A 13,594-nucleotide genomic window follows, 5' to 3' on the forward strand; every position below is an offset into this window, starting at 1 on the left:
TTCGCTTTTCAGGATCACTGCAGTTTGTTTATGTTCTGCATTTCACCCAGCAGCATCATAAAGCCAGGCTTGTTAGTTTCACTTCTGTTTCCAGTCAGTTTCACTTTCTGGTTCACCTGTACTAGCACCAGGTGATTTGAGCTCTGGTAAGGCCACTTTCTCCTAGCTTCTGCCAGCTGGTGTGCCGGAATCTCACTCTTTCTTAAAATGAAAATAACACATCCCTGGCCCTTAGGGTTATGGAGAAAAATCTTCAGCATGAGAACAGAGTGTCACCCTGGTGGGGATGTCTGCCTGAGTCTGCAGATAGCCTGAAATAATAGTCCTAAGAGATAGTTGCGTGCCCCATGTCAGCTCAAACCCTGAAATCTGACCATGATAATGTCCATGTCAACTCCCTGAACTATGACAATGCAAACCCTGCACTGTGAAGATCTACACACCTTTCCCACCTGATGCCTCATTTGGGAGATGAGGGGGTGGAGCTTGGGAAAGTACCATCCCAGGTCTTTTCCCCAGGGCTGCCATGGGTCTCTCGCTGGCAGGATACATGTGAGTGCTTTTATCAAACACAACTTTGCTTTGTTAAACACACAAAACCAACCAGAGAAACGTTTCTCTTGGCTTCAGCTCTGCAAAAGCCTTTTTTTTGAAGGCCCTGGGCCAGGAGATCTGTGTTCAGCTCCTGCCTCTGCCACTCGGTTCCTGTGCCAGGGTGGGCAAGTCACTGTGCTGCTCTGCGCCTCAGTTTCCCCATCTGTAAAATGGGGATAATAATCTTGAATCCCTTCTCAGATTATCCGTGGGTGGGGGGCTAATACTGTCTGCAGGGTTGGTGCACCCAGCCCGGCAGAATGGGGTCTGGCCCTCGAGCATGTGTAGTAATACAGAGAGTTTGATGCAGCAGAAAGAAGGCTTTACTGGCAGGCGGAATGGGGAAGCACCGTGCAGAGGCTGCAGAGCCGAGCAGCCCAGGCCAGGCCGGTTGTGCAAGAGTTCCTGACACCGCTTTTGTTGCAACCAGCGCGCCGGGCTGGAGCTGTCGAGAACCCGCCCCGGTTCGGGGCAGGTGTGAGTTGCGTCACCTGAAGCACCGCTGCTGACTCGGCAGGGCTGGGAAGCGGCTGGGCTCAGCCGCCCGGCTCAGGCTCCACCCAGGATAATGTGTGTGTGTGCGCGCCGGGGGAGGAGGGGGATAAAAACTTCTGGCACCTCCCAAAGCAGTGAAGAATAAGCCTGCCTGCCCTGCCGGGAGCAGCCGGCGGCCAGCGCGGGAGAAGAGACGCGGCTGGCCAGGGACCCGCAGCTGCCTCCTTCGGCCGGATTTTTTTTCTGCCCCTTTTGGGTTGGGCTCGCGCCGCGAGGATTTACCTGCCGTGTGTGGCGATCCGGAGCGGGACCGGATCGGGTCACGTGCTGCCTGGGATCTATAGTTTATCTGTGCGGGGACACGCACACTCACTCCGGCTGCGGAAGGAGGCGCGGGGGGAGGCTTGGCTGGAGCCGGTAAGTCGTTTTCCTGGCGGTCCCCGGGGAGCCTGGTTCAAGCCGCCCTCTCGGGAAAGGGGGGAACGGGACCGGACCGGACCGGAGCGCTCGCTGGCGCGTCTGCTAAGCCAGCGAGACCTGAGCCCGGGTCCAGGGCAGCCCGAGCCCGGGGGGGACGAGCAGATTCCTGCTGGTTCATTTCTGGCCTCGGTCTTTTAAAGACAACTCACAACCCCCCCCCTTTTACAGGGGCTTCATTGTCTTAGAATAACAATGACGGGTGGGGGGGGGGGACATTCCGCGGTCCGATCCGCCAGGTGGATCCGTGAGAGCGGCCCGGTCCAGTCCGACCCGAGTCCGTCTGCTCCTGGGAAACTAGAGCGGGGGGGGGGACACCTGCCTGGTAGTCACCCCCCCCTTAGGGGGAAGCGTTCCCCGAACCCTCCTACAACCGCCAGGTCCCCGCGTTGTCTCCAGGGCCCCCCCGCCCCTTCCTGACTGCAGGGAGACTGGAGCCGGGGCGAGTCGATTGGCCTCTCTCTAGCTCCACTTTACTCTAAAAAGGCGTGTGTCACTGGGAGACTGTGTGTGTGTGTGTGTGTGTGTGTGTGTGTGTCCTGACAAAAACGTCAGACACTTGCGGGGCTCCCTCCTTTGATCCCCATCTACCGTGTCCCCTCGAAGGCGGCCGGCGGCAGGGGAGACACCCGGCGCGGGGCTGCGGGGCCGGAAAAGCTCCGGGGCCAGTCACGAGTGACCGCGGCCCTCGGAAGCGGCTGGGCTTTTAGCAGCCGAACTCGATCCGTTCCCACGCCAGGCTGGGGCAGCCGCTCGGGCTGCTTCTGTCAGGCCAGCTCCTCCGAGCGCTCCCCGCACCGAAGGAGTGAGTGTGTGTGTGTGTGGGGGGGTCCAGTTCTCCCCCCCCCCCCAAAAAAAAACCCAAAAACCTTCCGCTCCCTGTTGCGGCCTGGCTCTGCTGCTGCTCCCCGCCCGGGGCCTGCCGCACAGATCTGGCCTGGGAACAAACCTTCCCTGGGGGGGCCCGGACCCGTCCCTGCAGCCTGGGCTGGAGCCCCCCCTCCCCCACGATCTAATAGTGCTGAGGCGGCCTTTGTGCTCGCGCCCAGGGGAGCCGGCTTGGGTGCCCGCTCCCTCCTTGTGCCGGGTGTCAAGGGGCTCGTCTTCCTCCCCGCAGCCCGGCGGACAGGCCGGTCCCCGCAGCCCGGCCCCGGCCGGTTCCCACAGCCGGAGGCTCCCCCGTCGCTGGGGCTGGGTGTCCGGAGCCTGGCTGTGTCCTGCTCTCCGCAGCCGGCAGAGGGCGCCCGTGCGCTGCTGACTCATTCTGCACCGTCCCCCCCCACCCCCCATAACAGAGCAATGCTGCACTTCCAGTAAGAGCTGTAACCTGGGGGGGGGGACCGGGGGGGACCCAAGATCTCATCCGGCCCTTGGCCCCAGCTCACCCTGCACTGCCTGAAAGCGGAAGGTGCCGGCCGAGGATTGCATTGTGTAAGATGGGGCCGTTTAAGCCCTCCTGGCTCGGCTGCACGGCCGGGGGGGGGGGGGGGGGACGGACGGACGGACGGACGGACGGGGGGGGGCGGGCTGTCTCCCTCTCCTTTAACTCGCTGTTCGCTCCGTGACCTCGGCTCACTCCGCTTTCCGTGGGAGCCGGTGCAAAGGGCCGCCCCCTCCCCCAGCGCCGCGCGGGACTGGGTGACCCCCGGGGGGGGGGTAGGAAGGGATTGAAAGCTGGCGGGGGTGAGCCCTGGCCCCCGTCCTCCCTCGTCCGACCGGGGGGGGGGTGTTATTTTCAACCCCCCCCCCCCACACACACACCGTTTGCAGCCTTTTCAGGCTTGCAAATCGCCTTTGTTTTCAATCGCCTCCCGCCCGTGCTCCTGGGCGCGCTCCGAAGCGAGCAGCTGCCCCCCCCCCATTTATCTCTGGGGGGGGGCGCAGAATTTCCGTCCCGTTTAGGAGCTGTAAATACCCCCCCTCCCCCCCGAACAATGGCTTGGCTGTGCTCCGCGCGCCTCTTCCCCGTGCCCTGCTCCCCCGCACCCACAGCAGCCGGACCGGGGGGGGGGGTTCTTGTAACGCCCGGCTCCTGGGACCAGCCGGCTGCGGCGGGCCTGGCCCCCGAACACACGCAATCCGCGCCCCCCCCCTTTCCCAGGGCCGGCGAGTCCTTGTTACACGGAGCCCTTTGTTGTGCGGCTAATAGATGATGAATGGCTTTTTAAAGGGGGGGATGAGGGGGGGCTGTCGTTGCACAGGGGGGGGGATCTAGCCAGGTGCTACATTAGGTCAGGATTTGCTGGGCAAAGAAGGCGTAGGGGGGAAGTGGGGTGGCTGCTGGGGGGGGGGGGGGGAGACTCTGCGGGGGGAGGAGTCCGCCTTCCACGTGGGGGAGCCCCGGGCCAGCTGCGATTGGCCGCGGGTTGCCTGTCTGCCCGTCTGGAGAGGCCGGATTGGCTGGCGGCTGCGCGAAGGCGTAAGAAATGAATGGGGGGGGGGAGGAGGAAGCAGGCCCCGCCCCGTCAGAACGTTGATACATTATAACTTTTTGTGCGCGCGGGGCGCGCGCGTCACTTTCACACCCGCCACGCACCGGCCGGCGGAGCTCGGGGAGCGGCGGCGGCCGGGTGCAGCGCCGAGGGGGGGGGGGAAGCAGGAAGGAAAAAAGCTATTTTCTCCCCCCACCCCACACAACGTAGGCAGCCCCTCCCCCCCCAGCTGCCTGCCTTTGAGCAGCATCTCCCGGCGCAACCCACCCGCGTCCTCCAGCGGAGGGGACCCCCCCCCCCCCCGGATGGGAGCGTGACTCGGTTATTTGCTTGGGGGAGGCTAAATCGGGGCGAACTCCCGAGTCCTTCAGGAAAAGCCGGTAGCTCCCCCCTTTCCCATTTCCTCCCCCCCCCCCCCCTTCAAGTCCCCTTTAAAACTCTGCGAGGAAGACCTGGAGGAAGGAGCGAACGGATCCGGAGTGACGCTCGGATACGGAACCGGAGAGAGGACTCGGGAAGGCGATCCCACCCCGGCTGGTGTGCATTGTGTGTGCGTGTGCATTGTGTGTGCATTGTGTGTGCGTGTGCATTGTGTGTGCATTGTGTGTGCGTGTGCGCGCAGCAGAACCGGGCGCTCCGGTCGCTCCTTTGTTCCCTTCCACTTCCTTTATTTTTTTTAAATACCCCCCGCCCCCCCTTTTCGTTCCCCTGCCGCCACCAACCGCTGCTCCCTGCCTTGCCCGGCCCAGGTCACCGAATGGACCCGCAGCCCAGCGCCAGGAGCTGCAGCCGGGGCGCCCCCGCCTGCGAGGCCGGGCCCAGCGAGTCCTCCATGAACCTCTTCATCAACACCACCACCGGCACCCGCTATGAGCTCTGCGTGCCCGCGGAGGAGACGGTGGAAGGCCTGAAGCGGAGGTTGTCCCAGAGGCTCAAAGTGCCCAAGGAAAGGCTGGCTCTCCTGCATAAAGAAAGGTAGGTCCAGATCCCCCCCCCCCCCCCCGGTAAACTGCCCCCAAGGGACCCAACTCGGGGGCTCAACGGTGTGGGTCTTGGGGGGGGGGGAGGGCCAAGCAAGGATCCCCCCCGCCCCCCCCGTCGCTTTAAAGAAATCACAGGGGCTGGTGGGGAGGTTTTATTTTCCCCTCCCTTGCAACGCAACGGCTGCTCCCCCGGTGCCCCCGAGTAGCCCCTTTTCTCTCTCCGCCTCCTGCGCCTCCCCCCCCCCCCCCGCGGACGACGTGCCTCCCGCGAGCCGAGCCCGCCAGCACGGGGCTGCGCCGGGTCCTGTTGGGAAGAGCCGGTCGGTCCGGTTTGGTTTCCCCACCTGGGGGGGCGGCGATCGTGACCGTGGAGCCATCCCTGGGGTCTTTGGTCCTAGCGAACTTTCCTGGGCTGGTCCTGGCGGGGGGAGGGGGGGGGCAGAATCCGCGCTAGGCACCGTCCGGTTGCTATTGTGCAGTGAGTCACCGTGTGCGTGTGTGCGCGCGTGCCCTTTGTTCTAAAGGTTGGGCTGAGGTGGGATCCAGAGATGGCATTTCCTCCACTGGATCCCAGCTGCACACAACGCCCCCCCTCCCCCCCCGTTTTAAAACACAAATGCAGGTGAGGGATTTTCTTACCTCCTGGCCAGAGCGGTGCTTGATGCATGAGTTGAATTCTGGGGGAGGGTTTTGGGGAGGGGGGGAGACATTCCTTTGTTTAACACCAGCCAGGTTTGCCTCGCAGTGGACCCTGATCGATGCCTAAGGTGCAAAAAGGGGGAGGCCAGGCTTTCTGTGGGATACTCTTGACCCCCTCCCCCCCCTTCCCTCTAGCCCCCTCCCCCAGTAGCCAAAATAGAGAAACGAACCTCTGGGACTAAAATGCGGGCACTTTTCCTCTTGACTGGATCCCCCCCGGCTTGGCTAGTGTAACCTGAGGAGCAGGATTGAGTATTAAGGACCCTAGTTGGTTTCCAATTGATGTGTGTGAAAGAGAGAGAGAAATCCTTTGCATCTTTTGCATCTGTGATGACTAGAAAAGGGAGGGGTGGGTGTCAGATTCCCCCCCACACAGGCACAAACACACGCACTACCCGGTTCCCAAATAGGTCACAATTTCCTCTTCTCTCCACCCCTCCAGTCATCTGAATACTGGGCCGATGATGCCTGTCCTTCGGGGCACGTTTTGTTAGACACAAAAGCACTGGTCCCTCTTCTCTCTCTCTCAGTGAACTGCATGGTTAATAGCACGGGCAATGGCTGCTTGACTGATTACTGCAGTAGCATTCTCCCCTCCTGCCCCTGTGATATGTTTGCATGATAAACTGGAGGGAGAGACACCGGGACCCAGTTGTGTATTGAGGGGGAAGGGGCTGGAATCCGAATGAGATCAAGAGGGTGAAGGTAACAGGCCAGAGGGGCACTGCACAATGTCATTAAAACCCCACCGCTGGTCTGGTGTCCTCTGCGCACAAGATGCGGGTCAGATTCAGTGAAGCAATGAGGGAGCTAATGAGGGTTCCCCGGATTGGGTTATAAAGCAAACCAGACCCCTTCCTTTAACCGTCCTCTGCCCCCGTTTGCTCTGTGTGTGTGACTGATTTATACCAGGGGGTCTGACATCCATCTCTCTCTCCGTGTCTGTCTTTTCCTTTCTGCAGTCGTCTCAGTTCTGGAAAGCTGCAGGATTTGGGGGTCGTGGAAGGAAGCAAACTGACGCTTGTCCCCACAGTGGAAGCTGGCTTGATGGTAAATGGCCTTTTTATTTCCCCCCCCCCCCTTTCCTCCCCACACACACACACACACTCATCTATTATTAAAGAGCAGGGCTAGAATGTGATCTGGCTCAGCAGAACTGCCACAGCTTCCTGTGACACCGTCCTTTTGTAACAAGGGGATGTTGGCTCTGGGAATGGCAGCAAGTTGAATATTTCATTGGTTGCTCTGTAGCTGGGTGTATAAATAGTGAAAGTGACATGCAATCCACCCACCCACCCCACAGCCACACACATCCTTTTTTTTTTTTTTTTTTTTACTTTAAGTCTAAGGCATCCAGACCAGAACAGTCAGTGATGCAGGCTCTGGAAAGCTTAACTGAAACTCAGGTGAGAAGCAGAAATATTGGTGTATTGACACGGACAAAGATTGCTCTGCAGGGGGGGTTGTATCTGACTTCCCCGCGTCCCTCTCCCCACCCCTCCATAGCTTCCTGAATGTACTGAATGCTAGAGAGCTTATGAAAGAGAAACCTAAAGGCCTGTGTCTGTGGTGAAGGGGTTTGATGATCATTTGTTACCGTAGCATCTAAAGGCCTTGACCCAAATGGGGCCCAGCTGTGCCTGGTGCTACCCTGAAGAGTTTAGTCTAAATGGTCTGAGTGAGAGGGGAAACCGAGGCAAAGGGAGGTGAAGTGCCTAGGCCAAAATCCCCCAGCAGGTCAATGACAGTGTGCCGTTGCCCTGTCCATAGGGTCAGGCTGCCTCTGCCACAGTCCTGACTTTAGAGGGTGATGTGGGGTCCCCATTCTCAACACAGCAGGTGTGTTTTTTGGACCGATTCCGCCCCACCCCCAAATTTAAAGACAAAAACAGGTTTCAGACCCTAACAGTTGCCTTTACTGCTTGAGGGAAGGATGTGTCTTGCTGTTGTGTTTGCAGAGTCCAGTCTTGGGGTGGGTGTATGTGTATATGCGGATCCTGAGCCAGCTTTGTGTTGGTTTGCCCCTCCAGCAATTGTAAGGGGCGGGGGGGCGAGGGGGGCGGGGCGCTCTTCTCCCAGGGCCTGAGCTGCCTTTAGGAAAACCAGATGCACCCGCTTTCTGGCCTCGTTGGAATGTCTGCGCCGTGCTCGTTTCTGGCTGGGGAGGAGGCCGGCGGTGGGGCTGGGTTAGAATAACTGTGAAGTTACTCGGTGTGCGCCTGGCTGCCTGCGCTCCCAAACAGGAGAGGTTACTAACCAGACAAAGGGGAGGCTGGTTTTCCTCCACCCCTGGCTTGCTCTTCAAGGAAACCCTCCCGTTGCTGGGTTGACCCTGTGGTGTGTGGCTGTGGGGGGAGGGAAGGAAACAGACTGCAGCTGGGTGTGGAATTCATCTTTTCACCTCCCTCTTGCTTTAAAGTTGAGCAGGCTCCGGCTCCTGCTCCTTTGTTTTCTGTCTTTAAAAAAAAAAAAAAACTCTCCTTCCTCCGGGCTAGCACTGGAGTTATTTTTAAAAGACTTTTTTTAAGTACCTAATTGAATTCGGAGCAGCTAGCTTAGCGCTGGGAACCACTTGCCATCCCCCAAGCTCTGTGCAATCCCATGCTGAGGCCCACCCCTGCCTGGTACCTTTTTAAATGCTCCCCTCTGGATCCCAGTGGGTGGGGAAAAATGTGTGAGGGTGGCTGCGGTACTTCCTTGCAGATGTGCCTGCCAGGACTCTGCGGCGCGGGTGCATTTTTAGGACACGGCCCCTGGAAGGGCAGGAGCGCGAACGAGCACCTCTGCGCTCTGTGGAATGTATGTGGCTCTCCCGAAAGTCACCTCCACAGTGGCCCCCACCTTGGCAACCTTGAGCTGCTCTCCTCTCCCCCCCGGCGACCTTGACTCTGTTCAGCTGCATAGCCAGCTGGGTGCTTGTGAGGTTGGGGGGGAGCCCCCCGCAGCGACAGAGCACCCCGTTCCCTGTGCTCAGACCTGGCTTCCCTGTGAGACTCGCCATGGTGAACTCCCGTGGAAATCAGGATTCTGGCAAAGAGACATAGGCCTGTCTCCTACGTGGCTTTTTCTGGGTGGACCTGGGGCGAAATGACTTGTAACGCCCGAGGCTATGGGGTTTGTTCTGGCAGCTTTGGGTTTCCAGTTCCTCAGCTTGGTTTGGTGTTTGATCAGTCGAGACCTTCCCCTGACCTCACCTCACCTGCCTCGGGGATTGTCACTCTCCGTCTCTCCCAGGAGGATGGGGGCAATTCAGAGACTAGGGCCACACACACAACGGGGAGCGTCTTATGCCCTGTGAAGTCAGTGGGCAGGGGCACAGTTAGACTAACAGCTCTGGGTAGGAGCCCATGTGAGACATGGAGGAATCTCCCTGCACAATCTCTTTCTAGGCCTGGGAGAGACAGATGGCAGGAATCTTCCTAGTCGGGCTAAGATTCCTGGCTGGGGCTTTCTGTCTCCTGACCCGGGAGGGTGGGCAGAGGTGGAGCCGGCAGAGTGGCTGGGGTGAGGTCTTCCTGCGTCTCGTCTTGTGTGATCGTCTCGTCTTGTGTGATCGCTCAACCAGTATGGTAATGGGGAGTGGTGGAAGGGAGGCGGGGGAGCTGGCCGACCTGCCCAGAGCCGGGCTGGCTTTGATTACAGGCTTGCGTCTGCAGGATGGAGTCGGTGCATTCCAGGCCTTGCAACAAAAGGAGTTTATTCCTCCCTGTAGCTGGCTTGGTGGCACGTCTGTAGTCAGTGGCCAGAAGTGCGGGGCATGGGGGGAGGGGCGGGGGGGTTGGAAGGCAGCTCCTTAGAGGCATGGACTTGCAGAGGTGCAGGCTCCTGCCCTTTGTATTCAAGGTGCAGGTCCCGAATCAAAGCCGCAGCCCCGGCCTTGCTCTGTCACAGAAGCTAGAGATGGGAAAGGCCTCACAGTCTCTGCTCCCTGCTGCAGGAACATGAGTGGGAAGCCAAGGCTGGGAAGTGCTGATCTGCCGCGCCCCCCACCCCCACCCCCATGGGTTTGTTGACAGGATCTCGGCCTCAGGAAGCCGGCTCTGAGCACAGAGGAACTGCCAGCACCTGGGGGGCGGGGGACAGGAAACCACACCTCTCATTCATGCTTCTCGCCTTGGTTCTGCCTGCGTCAGGCGGCTCTGTGATAATAGCAGGGAGATCTGCTCTGCTCTGCTCCGACTTCCTGGGGGGGGAATGCCATGTAAGCCTTCCCCTTGGTGCCGTAAGGAAATGACTTCAGGACAGGAGATGCTCCCTGTGCCGTAGCTGCTGTCCCGGTAGCAGCAGGACAACTTCCCGCCACAGCTTTCAAGGGCTCAGAGGCTGCCCCTTTCCTGGGGGGGGAAGGGCGCCCATTTACTCAGCAGAACTGGCTTGGGGTGGAGGGCTATCGCTTCTGTTCTAGCAGCTTCAGCCATGCAGGTGGCTTTCCCGTCCCCTCCCAGTGCAGCGGAGCCTGCTGCATGCCGGCACTAGGAGAGAGGGGCCTGGTGTCTTCTGGGGTGGTAGGCCCTGCTGGAGAGGGAAGGCCCAGCAGCCCCTCCCAGGATGCAGGGACTGACTCCATTGCTGAGGTCACTGGGTGGCTCTGGTGGGAGGAATGTTATTTCTCAATGGTGGAAGGTTTTTTTTGTGGTACTCCTCCCTCCCCCTTTCTGCTTGGGATGGAAAATCCCGCAGCAGCAGGAATGACGGGTGGCGTGTAGGAGCCAGTGTCAGGCAGCCAGGAGCCTGCCGCAGCTGGAGAGCAGGTTGGAAAGCCTGGGGGGGGGGGGGGGGAGGCAGAGGCTGTGTCCTTCTCCTGGGTTTGGACCAGCCTCTCCCCTCTAGATCTGAGCTGGGCCGACACCAAGCATCAAGGCTGTGGGTTGGTTTTTGTTTTTGGGAGGGGGGGTGCTGGGCTCTGCCCCCTGCGGGACAGGGGCTCTGCCCTGCGTGGGATGCTGAATTCTCTTGAGTAACCAGGGCAGAGGACAAGACTCTCCATAACATCTGGGGAGGGAGGCGGACTCTGATTTCCTGCTGCCTCCCAGCCTGCGCCAGTACCAGCCTCCTGTTGCGCTGGTGTCAGGGCGCCTCCCTGCTGAGCCATCCATCCCCTCGCACCCACCCTCTTCCCTGCCGGGCGAGGTGGGGGGGGGGAAGAGCAAAGGTTACATCAGGCCAGGCGCTTGGAGAGGGGAGGGAATGCAGCGTGTTCTGTGAGTCATCCGCATTTCTGGGAACCAGCAGGGACGCGCTCCCTGTATCTCCGGGGCTGGATTTGGAGACAATAAATTACATTCCCTCCCAGGGCTTGACATCAGCCTGCAGGGTCCCTGCTGCTGGCTCCCCCACCCCCAATCCCAGAGGATGTAGGGCAGCAGGATCCCTGGGGAAACTGGCATGGCCCAGCACAGACCATTCCGATCCGGGGCGTGGGCATTCCTCTGCTGCCTGCAGGCCGGGGTGACGGGGGGTGGGGGGGACATTGCTCCGTCCATGTGGGGGTAACAAGGGCGTGGGCTGGCTGCTCTGGTGGGGGACAGGGACTTGCGCCAGTGGCCATTGAACTCAGTGGGAGCTTTCCCAGCCCTTCCGTGGGCGTTGGAGCAGGCGGCTGTGTTTATGTTGGAGCATCCTGCCTTCGGGTGGGAGGGGAGGGGAGGGAGGGAGGAATGTGCCAGAATTTGGGGGGAGGGGAGGCAAAACCCTGGAGCTGGGTGAGAGATCCCACCCTGCCCCCACTCGGCTGGGGGGGGGGGGGTGTCCGGAGGGGAGTTGGTTCTGTGGCTAGCAGGTCCTGTGTGGGCGTTAACAAAGAGGAAGCACTGGGGGAAGGGAAATGGGAACTTGGGGGGGAGGGTTGGAAACTGGACCTGTTCACTGCCAATTGTGGTGTTGCCCTTGTCAAACCTCCTGGTCCCGGCTCCTTGGTGTTTTTTGCAAGGTGTGTGTGTGTGTGTGAGAGCTGAATAACAGTGTCCCTTCCCCTGCACTCGGAGAAGAAGGGATTATTTTTAGTGCTGCTGGGAGCTGAGGGGGGGTGAGCTCACGCTCGCTCAGGGCTCTCCAGTTTCCTTGGCTAGCAACAGCCAAGGGTCAGGAAGGGGAGCGCAGAGAAGGAAGGTGTGAGTCAGGCCCTCTGCCAGGAAGGAGAGGGAGCCTTGGGTGGCTGCTGACGTCAAGGGGACCTGGAGGAGTCGAGCGAGACTTGGGGACTGTTAGGGAGGGGGTGGGGGGGAGGGGATGACGGGTTTAAGAGGGAGGCAGGATTGCACAGTGTCTGCAGTGGGGAGATTGGGGAGCCAGGACTCCTGGGTTCCCTCTTCAGTTTGAGGAGTCGGGGGTCTAGTGGTTAGAGTGGGGGAGACAGGTGCTATGAGCCAGGACTCTTGGCTTCTGTCTTTGGTTCAGGGAAGGGATGGGGGGGGGGGGATTGGGACTTCTGGAGTCTCTTCCCATGTCTGCCACTCTCCCAGGGGAGTCCTGCCCCCTCTCTGTGCCTTGGCCACCTCCCCAGCCCATGCAATGGGGGCAGGATCTGCACCGGATCATGATTTGAAACTGCTTTCAGATCTCTGAGTGATGGCAAAACTGCTCTTAGCCTGGGGGGGGGGGAAGTGAACCCCGCTTTCTTTGTGCCCCTCGGGTTTATTGACTGCTCCCCTCCACACACACCCCCTTCTTTGCACCTGAGCTGGGAAGGGATGATCAAAAGGTCGGTGCATGGGTTGTGGGGGGAGGAGGCAGGCCAGTGTGCTGTGGGTCTGATACCCTTTCGGGGTGAGCTGTGGGATGTGAGGTTCTCTGAGCCCCCTCCCGTCTGGGGAGCCAGGCTTTTTTCTCCATATGTTAATCTCCCATCTGTGACGCTTTCCCCCTTCTCCCTCCCGGCTCCTGGAGAACAAGGGAACAGTCTCTGCTGAGCCAAGAAAGCCGGGGAGGGGGTGGGGGGAGAATTCTGGGGTGTCAGTTCACAACCCTCTCGAGGTGCCTCTCTCCTGGGCAGCGATGCGCCCGCACTGGAGACCCTTTGTTCGGCTGGCGGGGGCGAGCGCCGTGTGTGTGAATGGCTGCATGCTGCAGGCGAGGGGGGGGTGTGGCTGGGGGCTGGGCGTCGTGACTGCTGGGCTTTTGATTCTGGGGAATCTTTTGTGGCTGGAGGGAGGGGAGTCGTGACTGACGGGCAGCGGGCGAGTGCTCTGCTCCTCCCGGCCAGCTCAGTCCTTTTCTCTCTTGCGCGTCAGGGGGCCGTGGGTTTACTTGGTGCATGTGCACTGGGGGAGTCAGCCCTCCCTGGGTTGGGGAGCAATGATTTCCCGCCCCCCCCCATTCCTGTACAGATGGGGAAACTGAGGCACAGAGCGAGGGACTTGGCAGTCACAGAGGCTGGGGTTGGATGTGGATGGAGCCTTCCCCTTCACCGTTAGTGCACCAATCCCTCCCCCCGCTCCCCCATCCACGTTCTAGGGCCCTGTGCAGGGTAGGGGGGTGCAGAATTCTGCTCCCTGGGTCCGGCACCCGGACGGAGGAGTGTTCCCTCCCCCTCGCTGTAACCTCGATGGCCAAAGCTGCAGCAGCATCTTCTTCACGCCCACCTCTTCCTCTGCGGCCTCCATCTGACACGCTCAGGGGTTCGCTGTTATTTTTAAGCTGCTTTTCCCACGGCTTCTCAGAACCCAGCGTGTCGCTTGGACGGGGGCAGAGAGGGGAGGGCAGGAGGGGTCCTGGTATGAGACCGAAGCTGCTGCTGGGGCTGGGGAGGAGAGGGTGTCGGGGGGTCCCCACTACTGGACAAGCTGGGGGGGGTACCACCCCTGGCCACGGGAGATTGGTGCTGCCCATGGAAGTGGCTGCAGTAACTGCGGGCAGCGGGGCCGGCCGGCTGTGCAGCTGTCCTTGCCTTGGTGCCGCCTTGGCCTGAGAACAGAG

General features: G+C 60.4%; 1 protein-coding gene across 4 annotated transcripts in view; it reads left to right on the top strand.

Annotated features, from left to right (window-relative positions):
• Positions 1 to 921: 921 nt before the first annotated feature.
• Positions 922 to 13,594, top strand: part of MIDN (midnolin) — a 31,366-nt gene continuing 18,693 nt past the window's right edge. The window contains exons 1-4 of one of the 4 annotated variants that reach the window (XM_067559267.1): positions 922 to 1,506; positions 4,748 to 4,973; positions 6,643 to 6,730; positions 7,024 to 7,086. In XM_067559267.1, coding sequence (XP_067415368.1) covers positions 4,756 to 4,973; positions 6,643 to 6,730; positions 7,024 to 7,086 — 369 coding nt within the window. In that variant the 5' untranslated portion in view covers positions 922 to 1,506; positions 4,748 to 4,755. Of the gene's footprint in view, positions 1,507 to 4,422; positions 4,549 to 4,747; positions 4,974 to 6,642; positions 6,731 to 7,023; positions 7,087 to 13,594 lie in introns of those variants that run through there. The other 3 variants (XM_067559238.1, XM_067559248.1, XM_067559258.1) reach the window with 3 other exon arrangements.

The sequence above is a fragment of the Emydura macquarii genome, unplaced genomic scaffold, assembly GCF_026122565.2.
Source record: "Emydura macquarii macquarii isolate MOO-44397 ecotype Brisbane River unplaced genomic scaffold, CSIRO-AGI_Emac_v2 contig_306, whole genome shotgun sequence".
Lineage (NCBI taxonomy): Eukaryota > Metazoa > Chordata > Testudines > Chelidae > Emydura > Emydura macquarii.